The 23,678-nt window shown below is 30.7% G+C and overlaps 1 protein-coding gene across 1 annotated transcript; it reads left to right on the top strand.

Annotated features, from left to right (window-relative positions):
- The first annotated feature begins 5,043 nt into the window (after positions 1–5,043).
- LOC102588953 (double-stranded RNA-binding protein 2) lies at positions 5,044–12,183 on the top strand. The gene is made up of 3 exons (XM_006340132.2): positions 5,044–5,711; positions 9,293–9,512; positions 11,219–12,183. Exons 1-3 carry the CDS (start codon positions 5,466–5,468, stop codon positions 11,980–11,982), a joined length of 1,230 nt encoding a protein of 409 aa, XP_006340194.1. The 5' UTR covers positions 5,044–5,465; the 3' UTR covers positions 11,983–12,183.
- Positions 12,184–23,678: the final 11,495 nt, after the last annotated feature.

The raw sequence follows: 23,678 nt of genomic DNA, 5'->3' as shown, positions 1-23,678 counted from the left end.
CAATAACTATACTATTGTTTAATTGAATTCACAATGGCTTTCGATGAATTTTTCATGTACTAGGTGTCTATATCTATCGAAATGCGTATGCCCTCAACATATTTATTACTTTCAAATCGGAAAAACCAAAAAAAAAAAAAACCAAATCAACACTAACTAAACTGATGTTTATTTTTTTCGTTTGATTTGATTTGATTTTAAAATTTTAAAAACCATCTAAATTAATTTTATTTTAATTTTGACCAATAATCGATCTAAACCGAACCATTAACCCCTGAATTTACCATTGGACAAAAACCTTTTGAGTTGATCCTAAATAGAGTAACAAGGAACTCATTGTCCATTTTTGGATGGATGTTTTTGTCAAAAAGTTGAAGGGGGGAAAAGTTGTTAAGTCTTGTTAGTCAAGTCCAAGAATTTGGAGGTAACAAAAAGTTTTTCCCACTAATATATATAATGGGAGGCTTTCACATCAACCACATTTTGCTTTTAAGTTATATTATGATTATTATTATTATTATTATTATTATTATTATAAAGATCTTTACATATATCAATATAATAAATATTTTCTACATTGTTAGTAAATATAGAAATATTATTTGTATACTAAAATTTTCGATCATTGAAAGCAATCTTTACAACAATGAGAATCTCCACGCAACAACCTCTACTATGATAAAAATGGATAATGAATTTATAAAGGTTTTGATAGTTTTAATGTATTATGAAATAAGATATTTAAGTAAAATTAAAAATTTTAATTTCTAATTCTTTTTGCAAACTTCATTGTTCATAGTTGTGACAAAAAGTGCTTTATAAACTAATTCAACCAACCTCATAATTAAAGCAAAAAAACTTATTTACACGATTAATAATGGGATAAGGGCCTGAAAAATATTCCAACTTTGGTCGAATTTGTTGTTGCAGTACTAAACTTTCATGAGGACCTATTACCTCCCTAGATTATTTAATACCGTATTTTTAAACATGTATATTTGCCCACGTGGACATAGAAAATAATGCAAAATTATAAATAGTAATGTGTCCACGTGGGCATATATATACATTTAAAATACACTATTAAATAGTTCAGGGGGTAAAAAATACGGTAAAAAAGTCTAGGGAGGTAATAGATCCAACAGCAAATCCGACCAAAGTTGGGATATTTTTCAAACCCTTATCCCATTAATAATTGTATACAATCAAAAAAAAAATTATAATGATATTGTATGTCTTGATGTTTTTGAATGTATAACAAGGTATTATTATAAAGAATGTATAGTATAACATAACACGAATGTTAATTGGGTGGAAATTTTGAATTAAACCTAAATAAAACTAAGTTATTATAATAAAATATTTTCACAGAGAATAAAAATTATAGAAAAGTTTAACGGTATATAAAATATTCAATTCATTCATGAATCAAATCCTTAACAATAGCCAATTGATTAACTAAAAGTTAATTTTAAAAAGATCTTATTAATTTAGGACATTAATAATACACAAAATCGAATCAACCGATAAACACCGCTAACATAATAATATATATATAAATGTTGAAGTTCAACAACGCGTTTACATTTTAATTATTATTATTTTGACTAATTCTTTTGTAATGAAGATCAACACACTTTCACTTGCAGTCAAAAAAGTTAGCACTTTCATATCATTATTTATTATTTCTCCCCACATCCCCCCTACCCTTTTTTTTTACAATGCACTTTTAAAAAGAGAATTAATTATAAGAATAAAATTAAAAAATAATTAGTTTTATTTTACTTTTATAAATTGATAAGTTAAATATGACAATTATTTTAATAATATGTGAAATATATCTATTTATTATAATACTCATATTAATTGATATAATTCTCAGATCTTGAAAAATATTTTGAAAATTAGTAAATAACATTGATGATAAAACGTGAAAACTAAATATTTTTCTCTTCATTTGAGAAAAAAGTGATAAGTAAAAGTGAAATATATTTTTAGTATAATGAACAAGTAAAGAAAAACAGAGGTAGATTGATGCATACTTCCTTTCAAACCTACTGCAACAACAATTTATCAGTATAATCCACAAAAAATAAAAATCATTCAGATATTGTGTATATAAATTTCAACTCTATCTCAGAGGTAAAGAGACATTTAATATTTCAAACATGTTTAGATAAATTAAAATTACTTAGAATTTGATATTTATAATTTACTTAAGCAAATTCTTTTTTCAAAAAAAATAAAATAAAAATTAAAGCACATTAAAAACTTTATTGAGATTTTGAGTAGATTATTTTTCTTCAAAACCTTACATCATGCTCTATGCTAAGTTGTCTTCCACTTAGTCAAAAGATCAACAAAAAAGAATACTATATAATTTAATTTAGTTCTCATCGACTTGCACTGTGATGAGATGATTGAAAGTCTTCCATACTTAATTAAAAATTTAAATCTGAGTATGAAAAAATTATATTAAAACTATCATTCTTAATACTGAATTCTATAGTACTTGAATCTGAATTAATCAAACTATAATAGAAATAATAAATTTTGAATAAAGATTAAAAAATAATTTGAATAAAGATAAGAGTATAGTTATCCTCCACAATGAAGACAATAGAGTAGAGTCCACTAAGAAAAATAAATAAAGATGAAGAGAAAGTGGAAAATCCACTTTGAAGGCTGACAAAAATTGTGAAAATCTAGGTTCCCATTAACACATACAGAGTATAGATAGCTTTTTTCTTGTTAGACAGAATCACATCCATGCAAAGGCCCTAACTTTAAGTTGACTCCCATTTCTCCACCCACCTCCTACCCCCTACCCATACCCAATCTATTACTCCCTCAATCGACCTGTTCGCTATACTAAAAATAGTTCCTCAATAATACTTATTTAGTTTTAAAAATTAAGAGATAATTTATTTTTTATATCCATTTTATCTTTGTTATTAAATACTTCTTCTGTTTCATTTTATGTGAGATAGTTTGACTCGGTACAGAGTTTAAGAAAGAAAGGAAGACTTTAAAAACTTATGGTCCAAAATGAATAATAGAAATTTGTATGGCTGTAAATCAATTTATCAAGTATAAAATAAACATTTTGTAGTTAATTGTTACTTAATATACAAATGTGTCATTCTTTTTTGAACGGATTAAAATGAAAAGTAAGTCACATAAATTAGGATAAAGGGAATACTATTTATCATGTAACACATCTCTCAAAACATTAAATTTAATAAAGTCAAAAGATAAAATAGTAATATTACTTCTAGTATTTATTGTTTCATAAGGGGTGTGTCAAGTCAATATTAGACAACTATTATTGAACATAGAGAGTACTATTTTTTCCGTCTTTTATTAGTTCATTACTTTAATTTTACACGATATTTAAAAAATTATAGATAAAAATATAATTTTATTAATTCACCCTTTAAAAACTACTTGAAATTATATAAATAATGAACTCTTTCAAAATGAATTAATTGAAAGGGTAATATATGAAATTTTTAATTAATATTTTGTTGACTTAATAAGGTGATCAACTAATATGAGATAACTATTTTTAATATAATGATCAACTAATATGAAACATAGAAAGTATTATAATTATTATTTCTAATTTGATTAATTTAAATTCATATCGTAAAAATACAATTTGAAACTCATTTGCTTATTGTAATATCATTTATGTTTAGAACAATTTTTGAACATCCATCATGATGGAGTAAGACTATGAATTCGAATCTCATCGTCATCAGTTAAGACATTGACTTCTAGTAGTTCAATAAAAATATAATTTGAAGCTCATTTGCTTATTATAAATATCGTTTTATATTCAAATATCCATCACAAAACAAGTAAGACGTTGAATTCGAATCTCATTGTTATCGAATAAGATGTTGAATTCGAATTTTACCACATCATATAGAATTGGCATAATACATAAAGAGGACCTTTAACTTGGCATCAATTCACAACTATGACCCTAAACTTTGCCAGTGCACAAGTAGGCACTTTAACTATCACAAATTTAAACAATTAAACACTCGTATATCCCAGGCAAAGTGCGTGATATACAAATGCTTCTACGTGGCTGCCAACTAATTAAAATAAATACACGTGGATTTTTCAATTAAAAAACTGAAAATAAAAATAAAAGGCCTAATACATAAAGAGGACCTTTAACTTGACATCAATTCACAACTATGACCCTGAACTTTGTCAGTGCACAAGTAGGCACTTTAACTATCACAAATTTAAACAATTAAACACTCGTATATCCCAGGCAAAGTGTGTGATATACAAATGCTTCTACGTGGATGCCAACTAATTAAAATAAATACACGTGGATTTGTCAATTAAAAAACAGAAAATAAAAACAAAATAAATATCAATTAACAACTTTGACCCTATGCTTAGAATAGAGAACAACGTTTTCCTCTTTCATCCTTCGAATCAAAGGTAAAATTGTTCAAGAAATTGTGAAGAAAGAGAGGAAGATGGCAAAAGTTGTTGGAGAAATTAAGAAAGAAGAGAGTAAAGTGAGATTTTGATTTAAAAAAGGGAAATATATATATATATATATATGAAAGAGATTCATTAAGGGTAGAAGTGTCATTTAAGCGTTTTTTTACTGTTGGGGGACTTTATTTTTACCACTGACGCGCCTAATTGAAGTGTGTTTCACGCACTTTGCCATGTAGGATTAGAGTGTTTAATTGTTAAATTTTTGGATAGTTGAAGTGCCTACTTGTGCACTGGCAAAGTTTAAGGTCATAGTTGTAAATTAATGTCAAGTTAAAGGTCATCTTTATGTATTATGTCTATAGAATTCAAGTCAATCTTCAAATATCAGATCATGAAATTTGATCTTCAAATATTTTCAAAAGTCATTTTTTACTTACAAAATTTTAATTTTTTTTTGCTATAATATGCTGTCTAAACCCAACTTTAAAAACTCAAATTTCCATATTTTTTTTTCTTTTTTTCTTTTTTCATATTTTTACTTCAAAATCTACCTAAAACAATCTTATTCATTCCGCCGCGATCCATTTACCCTCATTATTATTCCTGACTTTGGTAGAACCAAAAAGCTTACAATAACTAAAGAAGACCATTAATTCTTCCCCCACTAAAATTCAAAGCTTTTGTTATCTCTTTCATTAATACTTCTTCATCTTCTTCTTCTTCTTCTTCTTTTCTCTTTCATTCATCTTTCACCAAAATTTCAACATTCATATCACAAAATTCAGCCATGTTTGTCTATCTCACATATCTTCATCAAAAACCCATCTGAAAAAACCCAAAATCCCCAAAAAAATCCGACCCATTTACCCATTTTCAGCCATGTTTAGCTATCTCATACTACATCAAAAACCCATCTGAAACCAGAAATTGTTCCGACCCATTTTCATCGATAAACCCGACCCATTTATCCATTTCTGTATTTAGGGATAGAGATGTACAAGAACCAGTTACAGGAGTTAGCACAGAGGAGCTGTTTCAATTTGCCCTCTTATGTATGTATAAGAGAAGGTCCTGATCACGCGCCGCGCTTTAAGGCCGTCGTTAACTTTAACGGCGAGAGTTTTGAGAGCCCTCATTACTGCTCAACACTCCGGCAAGCTGAACACGCCGCCGCTGAAGTTGCACTTAACGCCTTATCTAACCGTGGTCCTTCTCACTCTCTAGCTGCACGTATACTTGTAAGTATATATATTTATATTCGTTTTTTATTGCTGTACCGTTAGGGTTCCGGCGGCATTTTTGCTGTTCTTCTCCGCCGGAGTGTTGCTAATGTGCGCCGTACGTGTTGACTGTGTTAATGTGCGCACTATCGTCCTTTTTCGAGCTCTGGACCGGAATTAATGACTCCGGTTTATGAGGTTAGTTGGGGAAATTAATGGTATTGAAATGACCAAAATGTCCTTTGTCCTAGTTTTAGATATTCGCATTATGTGCCGACTAAATCGAAACCAAGTACACACATTTGCTTGTAATGTCATGTTTGACTTTACGAGAGTTAAATTGATTACTTTTAGTGACTAAATTGGATAGATTAACTCAATATTTTACGAATTAAAGTTTAAATACTAAACAATTATAAGATAAGTATTACTTCTCCATTACATTTTACGACTTGATATGGTACTCTCTCTGTCCCTAATAACAGTGATTGACATAGTGAGTTTATCATTTTATCTATATTAATTATGAAGTGGATGAATTAAAAACATAAGATTTTTAAGAAGTTCTACATTTTTTAAAATAATTAATTGACGGTATAATAAGTAATTTTTTTTTGTCCTTTTTGATTTGTCAAAATGGACAAGTAATTAGGGACAACTGTAAAAGAAAAAGTGGACAAGTTATTAGGGACAAAGGTATTTAAGAAAATAAAATAAAATTTGAAACTTGTGATCTGAGATAATCGTTTAATCATTTCAACAGGGGTAAAAAGGAGAATTTTAAAGTTTAATTGTTTTTAATTATAGTAAGGTGACATTCTTTTTTGATCGACTAAAAAAGAAAAAGTGTCACATGAAATGAGCGGAGGAAGTACAATTTTTCAATTTTTCTCATGTCAATTTAATGAGTAAATATATTTTAAAATATTAATCAAAATTTATATAATTCGACCATCCAAAAGAGAATTATATAAATATTATCACTTTAATTGTTAACTACGAAATTAAATTACTTTGTTTGGTATAAATTTACCAATGTACTTGTTAAAATGTAGGTGATATTTTTTTATTTTTTTTTATTTAGAAAAGTTGGGTAATTGAATGTAGTGGGAAAAAGAAAAAAAAAATTCTAATGGGAAGTTTCTTGGAGGGACCATAATTAATATGGGTTTTCTTGTCTTTATACATTTGCATAACAGCTGTTTTGGGTCTTCTTGTACTGTTTTGATAATTAATTTCCTTAAATGAGGGTATTTTAGTAATTAATTATTATATATATATTTAGAAGTTTTAATTTATTTTTATTTTTTATCCCAAGTGATTTTGCATATTAAATTTTGCTACCTACCTTACAGTATTTATTTTATTATTAAAGACCCATAATAAATAAGTGTAGAAATTGTAGATAAGACCTGTCAAATTGGGTAGTAGGAATCAGTCAACATTTGAATTGTGTTTAATAGATATAAATTATGAAATAATTAATATTTTTTGAAGAGGTTATGTGATTAAGACATGATTAAAAATTACTGAGTTCCTACTAATTAATTTATATTCTACTTGATTAACTTGTTGAAATAAGTATTATTGCATTGGGTTAATGAATGTGACAAACCGCGTATGCTCGGGGTGATTTCCTCTCATCTACCTAAATATTGATGGACAGAGTTATCTGTTACATGTGTTGATAGGAAGTAATAGGTACTTAGTCGGATACTTGAGGTGTTGCAAGTTGCGTCTGCCACCACACTTATAAGAAAGTGGTGGTGGCATTCGGGGCAACTGTCTAAGCTCAGGTGATTTCTTCCCATCTGTCCGAATTTTGATGGACAAAGTTACTTAGCTCATCTGTCTAAATCTTAGTGGATGTAGTTACCCATTGCATGCACGGCCGGAGGTAGCATTCATGATACGTGTTTGACTGAATCTAGTAGTTTTAGCCCAAATCATGTACTACATAATTCATTAAATACGGACAAGAAATAGCACTTGAGGTTGCCATCCTAGAATTCTGAATTCATAAAGTTTAAATTCTTGATCCGCCTCTATGTCGTGTGCTTAGGTACTCGTTTGAATAGTCAATGTGTCGCAAGCTGCCCCGGTCACTACCTTTATTAAAAAAGATGAATGTGGCAAACTTTGAGTTTGGCACATGTAAGTTCAGAGGTTAGTTAATTTGAATCTAGAATTGCTTCTATATTTATGGAGCATGACAGAGACTGAACACATGGGCATTGTTGACTTTTATCATGTGTGTGAACTCTTTCTCATTCATATAATTTATAATATTGAGGGCAAGTATATGACATAATACTAATAATATTGGGTATTAAGGGGGAGTTTGACCATGACTTTTTTGTTTTTTATTTTTTTCTGGAGTTGAACTCCATAAATCATGTTTGGCCATAAAATTCCGGAATTCAACTACACCAAAAAGCCGTTTATGCTTCTTATTTTTCCACTCCAAATTACTCACAAAAATTTAAAAACAAATTCAATTTCTATTCATGGCCAAATGCAACTATTTTTATGATCAAACGCCCCCCTAAGTTTAAGGTATTTGATTCAGCATGACAATTGGAGAAAAAGTATTTAGCTAAGCTTCATATTTTTGGCATTTGTCTCCCTATATATCTTGGAAGAAGCATCTGCATGTGACTGTCCACTTCCATGAGGTTTCTTCCATAAATGCCATATTCCGTTTTAATTTGTTTGTCTTAGTTTAACTTGGTACGGAATTTAAGAAAATAAATAAAGACTTTTGAATCTTGTGGTATCTTTAACTAATATATGTGTAATGTACCAAAATGTCCTTTAATCTTGTGATTTTAAACATGTCTATGTGTGATGTTGATATGTAAGAGTTGCCAATTAGGAAACAACATTCTTTTCGAAACAAATGATAAAGAAAAGTACAACAACCAAATTGAAACAAAGGAAGTATAAAATTGGCATATGCTTCATTTTATGTGAGACTATTTAAATGAACAGTTACTTTGATATGGTGATTCTTGACAGATACTAATTTAACTTGAGGCTAGTGAAAGTTTTTGGTGTAGAAAAATTATTCACTCTGTTTTTCCACCTCATTGAACATACTCCTGCAAATTGATTTGGATCACATACTAGTTATGTAGAGATTCGGTATCTCAAGGGATCCTGGAAAATGTTTTACAGGAAAATAAGTGGGCTTGTATTCAGTATGTAAGCAAAAAAGTATTATCCTAAATGCATATGTATATAATCTTAGACAATCACTACGGGAGACTGGTGGGGGTGCAGGTGCGGGGTGGTGGGGAGGACACAATAAATGTGGAATGGTACTTGTAGAACTTGTTATTTTCCTCATTTTCAAGGAAATAGTTTTCATTGAGAAAATGTTCAAAAAGTTTTGATCAACCAAGCATGAAAAAATTGAAAAACATTTTCAGTAAAATGTTTTTTTCCTCAGTACCAAACACACCCTATACTGCAGCATTGTTTGTACAATGAAGTATTCATTGTATAAGTCACTAATTTCTCGTGATGACTATAAGTCACTGGTTTGATGACATTGCTGAAGTTCTGTTGTTTTCTTTGTTGGATGAACTCAATTGTAGGATGAAACAGGTGTCTATAAAAATCTGTTGCAAGAGATAGCGCAAAGAGTCGGAGCTCCTTTGCCTCAGTACACAACCTATCGGTCAGGACTTGGCCACCAACCCGTGTTTACAGGAACGGTAGAATTGGCTGGAATCACATTTACTGGTGAACCTGCCAAGAACAAAAAGCAAGCTGAGAAGAACGCTGCCCTGGCAGCTTGGTCATCGTTGAAACAATGTAAGGCTCCCACTCCTTCAAGATAATATTTACTTTGAGTAATTGCGCAGAGTTTTATAGTCAATATGTTCTGCATATGCTGCTCATAATCTGTGTAACGGTGCACGGAATTTGTGTGGTAGTAAGTTCATACGTGTTACTCCTTTTTATTCCGGAAAAAATGTGTCTTTCCTGTGGTTTCTTTATGTTCTGTATTGCTAGGGTAAATGATTGTCTCTGTGTGACCAATAGGTCACGGATTTGAGCTGTGTATTGAGCCGCTCATTCTTGTGTCAAAGCAGACTGCCTACATTACATCACACCCCCTTGGGGAGACCCTTCCCTGCACCCTGCATGAATGCAGGATGCTTTGTGTACCTGGATGCCCTTTTATTACAAGTGTATACAGTATCTGTAACTTGTAAGTATCAGCGATTGGAGAGGAAAAGGTTCTGTATATGTCACTGCTAATTTTTATATATTCAAATACTTCAGTATCGTTCTCCTTCGTCTTTTGGAGGTTTAGCCACTGTAACCTTTGCACACAATATGTTAATGTAGAAGAAATAGGACAAGGGGAAGAAAGAAAGAAAGTAGTATTCTAATTGTCAATCAGGCCTGGGATAGATAATAAGATGAACTATTTAAAAGATTCTTATCAATTACCTTAGTAAGCAACGTGAATTTTGCTTGTGTTAGATACTGAGATGCTAGAATACGTGAGTTCTTCCATTTAAAGCTGCGGCACAGTTTCCTTTTCCTTGTAATACATGCAGTCATCTGATTCTTAGCTAGTGTTCAGCTAACAGATTTTCTTGCTTGTGTTAACTTGCTCAGTCTGATTTTCGATTGAAAATTTCAACATGAATTGGGAAAAAAAGGTGGAGGGGGGAGGGGGGTGGATACAAAAAGGTCAATACAGAAGGCAACTAGTTTATTTCCTTTATTCCCATCAAACCTTTCATGTAGAGTCTTATCCGTTCACTTCTTGCCCGCAAGAAAATTCTCTAGCTCATCGGATGAGCAGCTTATACTGTTGCATCTACGGCCTATTGCTTATAGCTCATATTCTCATGCTCATTTGATATATAGAATAACTTGTGAGATTCAGGTTAATCCTGAAAGGATGGTAGTGTTTTTTGGCTTAAGGAGTATTGATGAAAATAAACATTTGCCAAAAATATAAAAGCGGGAACTGTACATTCTATCTTTACAAGGTAGGTGTAAGGTCTACGTACACTCTACCCTTCTCTGACCCCACTTGTGGGATCACATTGGGTATGTTGTTGTTGTTGTACATTCTGGCCTTATGGTTTAAACATATTTGACTGGGAATCAGACTGGGATGCATAAACATCCAAAGACAGATCTTCACACTAAACCAGCGCAAATGTTCTTGATACATTTATGCTTAAACTAATCCAAACACTTTACCTGAAATTACTTTTCAACATCTAAACCTAAACGAAAATCCAAATGCCACCTCACTTTACATTTTCGTCTTTAAGATTCATGTTGCCTTTTCGACCCGCCTATCAGAACTTAAGAGCTTCTGGTTGGCTCATCCATCATGGAAATGTGTTCTGTTTCTGATGATTCCTTATTAGTACAAACTTCCTTTAGCTCCTCATTATGCTACTTCATATTATAAATATATTTACATAATTGCTTCTTTCTGAAAATGTGGAACAAGTTTCGCGGGCAATAAAAGGTTTGTTTCTTTACAGTGGCACAGCAAGATGCAAGTTTATCATCTGAACTGGAGAACAACGACGAGCAGGAACAGATCAGAATAGCAAGAGCCTTACTGAATTACCGTTTGAAGGAACAGTTAGAAATGGCCAAATCCGGAAAGGTTCCAATACCATTCCAGAAGAAGTTTCCAATGCCATCTCCTCGACCATCAAGTCCACAGCGTCCTGCAGTCACGACATCCAAAATACTCCCCTTAATCTGCCCGAAAACAGTTAATCGTTACAGATCGTCCTCCACGACAATAAATGACAGCCATTCCTCATTATCACAGCCGCTGCCCCAATCACAAACTTCCTCATCAGAAGGCCGCACAGTTTCCACCCGGATATCTCCTGCTCCATATATGCCAGTTAGACAATATACTAGGACACCTTACCATGGTATTGCTCCGCCTGTTACAATTAGAACAGCCGTGCCAGTTTTCTCTGCACCACCTCGTCCACAACCTACCGGATGCCCAGCTCAAATGATGCAGGCCCGACCAGTTCGAGTTGCACCACCTGTCTGTATTAGGCAGGCTATCCCGGTATATGCTGCTCCACCAGTCAAAAAGGAAACTGTGGCACATGCTACTACTACACTAAGCAGGCCATCAGCTCAACCTGAGGAAACTGTGGCACGAGCTACAACTGCTCCAAGCAGGCCCTTAGCTCAGCCCAAGGAAACTGGGACCAATGCTGGCACTGAGGTTGATGAATCAACGGCAATGAAGTGCTTGGAGGAGCTCAGTTTATGACAGTGGCTTGGTCCTTTGAATCTACCAATACCTATGTCAAACATTTTTGTTGTCTTCTTTTAGTGCTTGGTGCTTGAACAAACAAAGGGAAATGAAATGCTTGGGAAGTTCAGAGAATGATAGTAACTTTGGACATAGTTAAGCTATTGATATCTATGTTAACATTTCTGTATCTACTAGTATAATTTTGCTTTCTTTTGTTCCCTTTCCTATTTTAATGTTCCTTTCTATTTCTTTTGCATGTTGTTCCATGCTGTGTTGTGCCGAGGGCATACCGGGAACCTCTCTACCTCACAAAGGTAGGGGTAAGGTCTGCATGCGATCCTCCCTTTCTTAGAATTCACTCGTGGGATTACACTGCATATGTTGTTCCATTATCCAAACTCATATTTGATGCAGCTACGATACAACAACAACAGAGATACAGCGTAAACCCACAGGTAAGGTCCGACGAGGGTGATGTTTAGACCTTATGAAGGTGGATTAATTATATACAACTTTACCTTGCATTTTACTAGAACCTATTTTCATGATATGAACGCTTAACTCATAACCTCTTTGATCACATAACAACTTTTATCATTATGTCAAAGCTCCCCTTACGTAACAAGATACTTTGCATTTCTCTTAGAGATTGTTTTGATGATTATTTGAACTTATGACCTCTTAACTACATGACAATAATTTTTATCGTTGCACCAATACACCCTTTCAGTATTGAACTATAATTACAGAGCTTTGGGTTCAATTCCGAGCTCGAAAACTTCAAATCACTTACTACCTTACTAGCAAACCCTGTAGAACCACAAAGCCACCAACAACAACAAGAACTTACTGGAGTGTACATAGATCTTATCACTACCCCGTGAAAGTAGAGAGACTGTTTCTGAAGTACTCTCGTAATATTACAAAACCAAACATTTAAATAAAAAAACAAGTCATAAATTTTTCAACCTACTTAGTCAAATAAAGGATTGAACAACATCCTATTAATCAAATGTGACTCTGTCTAAATCTTCTAACACAAACCTAGAAAGATAGCACAGTACATTATGGTTCAGTAGCAATAAATTCTTTGGCTATTAAATTCAAACAGAAGCAATGTATGGTCTATGGACCCCTATATATTGCAACATTTGTCCAATATTTAATCGAAACTTCTATTGTCCTTGTAACAATAATATAGGAAACATTTTTTAAAAAAATTGGACCATTTTTAAGATTGAACCATGAGAATACTCATTTGGTAATTGAGTTGTGTTCTTCATTTATTATGTATGAAACTACTTCTTGTCCTTCAAATTTATCATCCATTTGTCACTTGTGTACAATACTCCTTCATTCTTAACCAGAAGTCTCGAGTTCAAAGAATCAAAATTGTTGGGTATGGACTACAAAGTCGCTTTTATGAGGAAGCATTTCACCCTTACTGTGGGACTTCATGATGTGAATCCAAATTTAATCGAGTCCTTGTAATGTGTTTAATTGATTAATGGAAACTTCAAATAGAGTTGTATTCTAGTGTATAGGGGAAATTTGATCAAAATATTCTTTCATTTAAACATGGCTGAAACTTTTTTATGATTGCTATACTTTTGTTTGTTTGTTTGTTTTCACTCGGTGTATTGTACTTGTATTGAGGCTCGACTAAATTTAAATTTGCGTAAAGGCTCGAACCCGAAACTTGTGTGTAAGATTGCTATGCATGGACTCCCATACTACAGCCACCTCTAATAGAGTGACATCTGTCAAGGTATTAAAATCTTAGGTAATACTACATGAAACACTACAAAATGTCTTTTTCCTCATGGATCCCAAAACCAATATAATGGTCACTATAATAATTGCAATTTCATCTCATCACCATAAATGTAAAAGATTCAAATTTGTATTTTTATAAATAAAAAAAAAGTGAGAATATGAATATTCAATTCAAATTATTATTATTTTAAAAAATAATGAGTATGTAGTTTAGAATCTTTATAATTTCATTTTTACAAACTTTGACACAATCAAAAAAGAATAAGCGATATATTCTTAATACCTTTCAGCGCCTGTAAATCCTGAGAGAGAAGCCTAGAACAGTAAAATATATAAGAAAAAATTATCATAAAAAAAACTCAGTACAACTTTATCACTAAAAGAATTTAAGCATTCAATCTAAAACTTCAAACGATATGAGTGAAATAATATAAAATTGGTATATGCTCCCTTTAAAAAAACTTTATTATATATAATTATAATAATATAACAATAAGTCAATAAGGGACAAATGATATTTTTTCTAACAAAAAGATCCTTACCTGATCTCTTTACCCCATATTTAATGGTTAGTGGACTTAAGCTTTATGGTCGGAAGGTAAATTTTATAAATTGATCACTGTTTAGTTCTTATAAATTTAAAATAGTTATTATTATTGATTTTCAGTTTCACAAGTAAAATTTCAGAATATTATCGTAGAGTTTTTCTCGTGAAGTTTTTGATTCAATCGAATAACATAATCAAGAAGTGGTTAGTAAATGCTATTTTTAGTGAATTTCAATTTCAGAAGTAAAATTTTAGAATATTATCGTAGAGTTTTACTCATGAAGTTTGTGATTTAATATAATGACATAATCAAAAAGTGGTTAGTGAATGTTATTCTTACGAAAATTAATAGGGTATGAAAATGGGCGTAGTTCACATCTAGCCAATTTTGAGATCACCGTTTAAGTTATATTTCAAATGTGTAAAAATTTACAAGTTTACCCACTTTAAAACAAATGTCTGAAGTTTCATATGGTTGAATTAAGTTTAGAGTCGTTTTTACTTAGAACATTTAAGCAAAAAATATCTGAATTTCTGTCACATATAAAACTTTAGAATATGATTTCGAAATTGGTACTTATTGAAAAAAAACAGCCTATCTACCAAACATGAGATAGAGGTAAGATCTGCATTTACTTCATTCTTCCAGACTCCACCTATGAGATTCCACTGAGTATATATAATTGTATTGTTATTATCAAGGGTTCATCAAAAACGATATCTTTACCTTCACGTGATAGGGATAAGATTATCGAGGGTCCATCGGAACGGCCAAAATATAAAGTGTGATAAACAAGCATGTCATATCCAATGTGTAAATGGTGGGCCCAAATTTGCACTTCAACAACACCAACCCAACTCAGCATTCTATTGATTCACGCAAGATGGGCCCATTTATAGGCCCAGATAGAATTGGGCCCACTTAAAGGTGAGGACTTTGATTGGACCATAGTGGGGCCCAAAAAGGAATTAAGGAAGCACTGGATTTTATTCCTTTTCTATGAGAAAAGGAATGGCTCTTGGCAAAAGTAAAGATGTGAACCCTCCACCCATTACAATTTTTAAAAAAAAATATAAATAAATAATCCCTCCGACTCAATATATGTGACACTTTTCGAATTTTGAAATTCAAACAAATCTTTCCTTTACTATAATTTTTTCATATATCTTTCAGAAATTCTAAAATGTCGATTATTGTGACTTATAGTATCCTTCCTCGGTTGCCTTCGTCCGGTAGGTCACTCGCCCTCTGTAATTTCCAAATATGTAAATTTCATTTTAAATTTTCCAGTCCTGATTCTACGATCAAGGTTAAACTATTTGACTTTCGAAATTTGAATTGTATGTATAAATTGTGATAAAGATTAATTAGGGGGGGAGAAAAGAAGGGGGACAAAGTGGAAGAATGTTAATCCCATCAATCTATCTAAAAAGCTAAAGTTAAGATTGTAAAAAAAGAAAAAAAAGAAGAATACAAAAAAACCTATGTTTGACTTTGGGCAATGCTCATCATAAAACATTGATTGTACAACAAAGAAATAGAACTCATATTGTCCCTATTATGGTCCTTCCTAGTCAATCTTTGTAAATATGTCATGTCATTTTGGGACATTCTCTCAACAAATTTACACTTCTTTAGGTACCATCTTTTTTAACATGTTGCTTTGCATATAATCATTCTTGTTTGTTGAAATTTCCCTCAATTGTTTTGTCATATCACAAATTGATAAAAGGAGAAACATAACATGTTGAATCTCATATGACATAATAATACAAAATTTGCAATGATACTCTCATTGAATTAATTAGTTACTATACAAAGTTGTAATGTGAGTTGTTCAATATGACTTACTCTGTTCAAAATAATTTAGATTCATCATAGGTAACTAATATATTTCAAAATGAACACTAAATTTATTATGCATTACTTTAATGAAGACACGGGGAAATTAAGCAATCAACCTCACATACATGAAGCAAAATTAAGTTGATCTCCTAGCGAAGAAGGGTGCGAGAAAATAACTTTTTGATTTCCTCTGATATTTATTAATAATGCAATTTAGACAGATGTTTTAGAAATTACTATTGTTATACAAGTTTCGAACACTAACCTCAATGTGTTGGACATAACTATTGAACTAACAAGGACCAATGCTCTCACTATTTTGTATTTTTTGCATTATCCACATAACAAAAGAGTATCCTATTTTAAATAAGTACTTACAAACATGGGGGAAAAAAATGTCAAAAAGGTTAGATTCTTTTACTTTGAAATCTTAGATGTAATTTGCACTTGGTTTAATGATTTTTTGGGGTTGAGGTGGAAACAAAAGCAAGTTTTCTTTAGAGGGTGGAGTTGAATTCAAGCTTTCAACAAATTATAGCAATTTCAAAGAAAAGAAGAAGTTTCAATCATAGCATATATAGCTTTGTCAACTAATTTTGTTGAATTCTTAGCCCTTCTTGGAAATCAAATCAATAAAATGACAGCATGGACAAGAGCTAAAACTTTATGTAATGTCTGTGTGGTACTAGTAATGATCTCATCATGGATTGGTCAAACTAGATGTCCCTCTATATTATTTAATCATTTGATATATTGTAGTATACTGGCTCGATTAATTTTAATTTGCATCTAATAATTAAGTTCACTAATGAAGTAAAGTACTTCTTATTCAATGTTGGATTTAGAATTTCTCTCTTTGAAAAGGGTAGCTCCATTCGATTCTTATCAAGAACCTTTAACATTTTAAGGGATCGAACCAGGAACATAATGCCTCTCTGCACCCTCACCAAGATTCACATTCATCGTATTATAATTTTTTAAAAATTATCATCTTATATTCAAATTTGATTAGTCTAACCAATAATTTAGATTCACATCGAAAAAATCGTTTTATATATGGATGACCAAAGACTTTGAACCATAAAAGGGGGTGCATTTAAATTTTAATGGGTAGTTGAAAAACTCATACTAATAGCCGACTAATTAGTTGGATTAGTTCTATAGTGAGTCTAAACAAAAAAGTGATTTTGTAAGATCTTCATTAAATTAAATAATCACTTTTATGTATATTATTGTACGTACATCAAAGTCTTATATTTAATTTAAAGTTAATAATTTTTTTTATAAATCTCTTAATAATGTAACTTCTTTTTTAAAAAAATTGTGCTTGTTTAGCTTAAAACATGCAATAATACTCATATTAAGAGATATTTGGACGGATTAGTATAACAACCTGATTACATGGAAAGATTAGAAAAACAAATCTCAATAAGTAATGTCGTGGAACGTCATGTCAATTTACGATCTTTATTCTTAGCTACGACTTATGAATTTTGATGATCATAAATATTCAATTGTTATTGACAATACATGTTGAGTCCATAAATACGCATGTGAATATTAATTATAGATCACATGATATATATAGTAAGATAAAAGAGAGTTTTTTTGAATTAACAAATTCATCAACATAATCCATACTTTTTCGAAATTGATTATATTCTTTCATGAAATGGCGTTATTTGGAATATTGTAATATTTCATGAATTTATTGAGTAAAGACAAACATTTCATAAAAAGTAAATTAAATTGGTCATGAATGAGTGTGTTGGTTGGTCTATAAATAGAAAGACCAATTGAGATTTCATAGAAGCACTTAAAAAAATTGCACTATTTTTCAAATCTAAAAAGTGAATTCTCAAACTTAAAAATGAGAGTATTAGTGAATTAACATTTTTTAAAATATAGTTTAAAAGAATACTCGCCAATAACCCCATAAAAATCATAATTGTGGATGAATAATTCTCTAAAGATAGTATTCTACACGTCTCAAAACATCTCAAAACAATGTTAATATTTTTTTGATGTATTTTTTTTCTCCATCAAACCATTTCCCCCGATTTATTTTACTTTTATACATTTTGAATTTGCCAAAAAACCTGTATTTTAAATTGATTAAAAAGAAATAGATATAAACTTGCTATTATATATTCTTAGATTAATGATGTGAAGCTTTTCGAATTTAAAAAAAAAAATAGGTTCTTAGTTGGCCTAAACAAAATAGTATCATAGTAAGTTTTTTTTTTTTAATCAAATAATGAGTATCATAGTAAGTTAAAGTATCTTTAAACTGAATTAGCTTAATATTAAAATTTTGATATTGTATTCTTGAGGTATATAAACTATATATCCTCTCAAAAAGGATAACATAAATGGTATAAATTCATATTCACCAAAGCATATACTTTATTTTTCCACACTAATTTCACTCTTGTTCACATATTAAACCACTTATATATATATTCCTAGAATATTCATAATTTAATTTTTTTTGTTCTTTTTCTAAAGTTTCATTTGATACTAGAATATATTATCACAAATTAACTTACTAACAATAATGTAATGGATCTAGAATAAGAATGTTCTTTGAAAGTCATAAATCACTTCCTAACTATATCCCAAAAAAAAAAAAAAAAAATTAAAAAATGAACAAACAAAGTAAACCCTAATTCTTTTATTTTTTTTCCTAATAAAATAGACAATGATTGAATCTAAAAGATTGATCTTAACCATACTCTATTATAAAAATAAAAATAGTACAAAATAATTGTTAACTTTTTTTCTGTATTTGCTTTTCAAAAAGCTAAGCCATGTCGTTTCATACTAAAATTAAATAAAATAATACTAACACTTTTATATTATATAGTTTTTTTTTGTCAATTATAATATTGATTTAATTTTATACCACCTTACATTGCTGGCTTTTCTGTTTTCTAGGTCATCCGTGGGAAGCACGTGACATCTCTTTTTACGCATGCACTTTTATTTAAAAGCACTTGAAAATGTGATGTCATTTTAAAAGCTAATATAAAAGTTTACTCCATATATTTTTATATTTTTTGTGATGGTATATAACGTGGGTATATCGGGTATGATCATCAGATATGAAGTCATCGTTAATAAGGAGTGTTTTACTCTTTGAATTGGAATATTTCCATCGCAGATCAGAATGAATCGGACTTTAAAGTGTGAGCATTAACTGAAAAACGAAAAAATAAAAGAGTGTGAAGGGTATTAGATAAAGGGTAGATTAGAATCATAATTTAACCTTATAAGTCTTCTTCTTCTTTTTAGATATTTAGGTTGAAATTGACTAATATGATTAATCTGAAATTTGCATGGGATAAAAGTATTAAAATATTTTTGACGGACGATCGTTTAGTCAAGGTTGTATATACATCCCTTTTATCAGCTCTATACATCTTTCTAGTTTTGTTCGAGTCACTTAGCAAGAGAAAAGGCAATAAATAAAGAGTACAATCATCTCACTTGTCATATTTGAATCAAAATATGTAATTGACGAATAGTTTTTGCAAGGAATTTAAGTTATATGAATTGATAATGTAAATACTTTTACATCGCCATATTAAGTTAACATCTAACAAGAGGTAATTTTGTATAGCAAGCATGATAAAGTTAAAATATACCTAGAAGTAATTTTAAACATCAAGCGTGATACGATGACTTAAAAAACACTTCGGAATAATAACATAGTATAACGGATTAAATTGCATTAATAGTGCAGAGTGTTTCACAAAAAATAGACTTTACATAGTACTATCATTGTATTCAAGTCCTAACGTTTTTTTTTTTTAAATTCAGGCAAAATGTCTGACATATATCTGAATTTTGACCGAAATTGTTGTAACTAGTGTTTTAAAAGACTCTGTTGGGACTCGCCCTGGGGTGGGACTCTGGCAAAACGCCCTGAGACTCAAGTGTGGAACTTAGTTCTATAAGACTTACGCCCTAAACGCCCGACTGTACGCCTTGAGTATGCCCAACGCCCAACTCTCGGTGCTTGCCTAATAAATCTTAGATAAATTATGCATTAAACTCTTTAGTTATAAATGAATGATACTTCATAATTTTTTAAATCTATAGAGATAAAAAGATTGAGAGTAACTCAAATAACAAGTTGTAGTATCACATCTTTACTATTTGATAACATTGTGAAGGTGATTATACATTACGTAACATTTCTTTTAAAAATATGTAACAAAATTTTACTTTTCACTTATCATTGGTCTTCATGGTTTTGTCATAAATCTCAAAGTTATCATATTTTATTTAGCTATTTGAAGGTAATTTTATTTTTATTCACGATGGAGTGATGTTTTTACTATAATACTAGTAGGTTTTATTTATTATTTTCTTTTAGGGGGTTGAATTGTATAATATGATAAAAAATATATTTTTAGAAATAATGATTCTTTTATTATTAAAAAGTTAAGATATTAGATTATTTATACTTATATAATCATGTTAGCAGTTTTATTTTGTATGAGTTTCATTAATCATGTTTGTAATTATCTCAAACTTTGATGTATTTTTATAATTTTGTATTATTATATCATTATACTGTAAAACTCCCCGCCTTTTAAAACACTGGTTGTAACAATACCGAACTTTGAAAAGGACCTTTTACCCATCTGCACTATTTAATAGTGTATATGTCCCCACGTGGACATCATAAATATTGCATCATTATAAATAGTAATGTGTCCACGTGGGCACATATATACCTTTAAAATACACTATTAAATAATGCAGGGGTAAAAGGTCCTCCATAAAGTTTGGTATCGTAACAGAAATTTTGGCCAAAGTTAAAGTATTTTTCAGACTGTTTTCCCAAAAATTTCTAAACAATTATTGTTTGTGAGTGTAAATTGTATCGGAAATATGTATACTATGACTAACAAATCATTTAGTTTTACCGTTATAATAATTTGTCTTATGAACAATTATATTATAACCCATCTGAATGAAGTAGCGCGTTAAAGTGAGTGGGTAGAAAGACTTGATATCTTAAGAATGAATCAAGGAAATACTGATACTCCATCAATCAGTAATCCCTATGTTGAATACACGAGAGTAAAATCTATTTTTCATGACTCAAATTTGAGACTTTGAATTTACGCTAAATTAATTCAACTTACTATAAGGATAAAATATTTGTAATTTAAAGATTCTTTGTTTTAAAAACTCAAACGTAAGACATCTGGTTAATGAACGTTCAGAATAGTGGTGGGGGGTTGGGGTGGGGATGGGGGTGGGGTTGAGGAACCTTAGAAAATTGAGAATGATGAGATGGGGGAGGGAATAAAAGGGGGTATAGTTATCATGCGCATATTGCTTTTATAATGGGAAGTGTTGGTCTGGAATTAAGAAACCACTTTAATTTGTTATTTTCAAACAATTATTATTATTATCATTATTATTATATACTATACTTTTGGTCCCCTCACTCTTACATTCCTTCTAACACATTTCAAATATTATTTTTATTTTACTTTTAATATAATATAATATTAACCCCTTTGATTTTTCCTTTCACTTCTTACCCTTATATATATATTTTAATGAATATTGTAAGTTTATAATATGAGAATGAGTGTAGCCCTTGTATCATGATATTAGAAAAGGTCCAAGTTTTTAGTTTATTTATACATGTTGTAAATTAGTAATTTCGTTTCGTATTTTTTCAGTATTATTAATGGAATTCCAATATAAAATGAGTGAACTTCATGTGTTTGAATTATTAGAGGAGGTCTAAGTTTACTCATATTTTTTGTTACGATTTCAAGTTACATTCACATTGGAGCTTCATCAAAGATTAAGAGCAAAAACGAGACTTTTTTTCCTAACAATGAAGGTAATATGTAATGTACAATAGGTTTTAAAGTGGACCAAGCTAGAACAATGAGGAACCATGTAAGACGAGTTAGAGAACTATCGTCAAAGAAAAATACTAAAAGGGAACAAGGAAGTTGGACAATGACCTAGAGCCTTGTTACTTCATCCAAGATCATATCATAATCACGTTAACTTAAGTCAATTACCACTTAGAACTAACCAGAATTAATATTAAGGCATGTGTACACTTCATTCTCCAAACTTCATTACTACTAGGTATATTATTGTTATAATTGGTTACAAGATACCCCACCCCCCACCCCAAACATATTACTTTCTTTGAAATATTGAGAAAATGGAGAGCAAATTTATAATGTAATTGTGAACAAGACAAGAAGAAAACAAAGAAAAAAGAGATAACATGTAAGGTAATGATAGCAAGATTTTAACAAAAGTGAAAGGTAAGGAATGAGACATAACATCACTTATAGTTAACAAGAAGCTATTTGTGTGGGGGAAAAAAACTCTAAAGTAATTAAAGAAGACAAATCAAAGAACCCCACCTTGTTATTACTCTACTAATTATAAATCTGACTGCAAATTAGTGTAATTGTGAAGGGAAAAAGTTGGTTAAAAGTAATGGTAAACAGCAACACATCCAACTAATCCCACTAGATTAATATGGGAGAGAAATAGGGAGTACTATTAATTGTATAAAATATTGTTTTTTCCTATGAGAGATTAGAGGGAAAAATTGAAATCTCATGATTAAGATTGGGTCATTTAATTTAGCTAAAAAATTAATTAGTATTGTGTTGTCAATCAAAAACTTGAAAACCTTAAGTTGGACATGTGACTATATATTTGTTTCCCACTATTCAATCACTACTAACTAACTAGATTGATTTGTCCTTTCACCAACATGTTGAGTACTAGCATCTAGTTGTAGTAACTCTTCTATCTTGGCCTGATTTTATGGAAGAGAAGGAAATTAATAGTTGGCTTAAGTTATCGACAACCCCTCAAAATAAGTATTATTAATAGTACATAGTAAAACATTTAACTATAATACTTTCGTGAAGCTCTTACCCTCTTTTTATTTGTCTTGGTGATGAACGAATTGGCGTGACATATTCAAAGAGAGTTGTCGTGGTGTATGTCATTTACATATGATATAGTATTGATTGATGAGACATGCAAGCATGATATACGGGAGGTTTGGAGACATACTTTGTAGTCTAAGGGTTCATGTTGAGCACGAGTAAGACAGAGTACTTGAAGTGCAAGTTTAGTGACGTAATTGAGGAGGTAAATATGGAGGTGTGGATTGATACACAAGTCATTTTCAAGAGATGAAGTTTCAAATATATATAAAGTCAGCAATTCAAGGAAATTGGGAGAGAATATGACGATGATATTATGCATCGTATTATTGATGCGGGTGAATGAAATTATTTATCTATTTTGAACGAAAAAATCTAATCAAATCCTATGAAGCACAACACACAAAACTATACTTAAGACACCAAAAATAATAGATGAATTTCCACTTTGAATTCTTTTGAAGTTCGGACTCTAGTACTCATATTGAAGCTCGACTAAATTCTAATTTGTATTGAAAAGTTTCATATTGTGAGATAAATCACTTCTTTATAAAGACGATTTCGTACCCCGAAAACCTCAAAA

This window comes from Solanum tuberosum, unplaced genomic scaffold (genome assembly GCF_000226075.1).
Source record: "Solanum tuberosum cultivar DM 1-3 516 R44 unplaced genomic scaffold, SolTub_3.0 scf00017, whole genome shotgun sequence".
Classification (NCBI taxonomy): Eukaryota; Viridiplantae; Streptophyta; class Magnoliopsida; order Solanales; family Solanaceae; genus Solanum; species Solanum tuberosum.
Note: the sequence above shows the minus strand (reverse complement) of the source record. Positions and strands in the feature narration are given on the sequence as shown.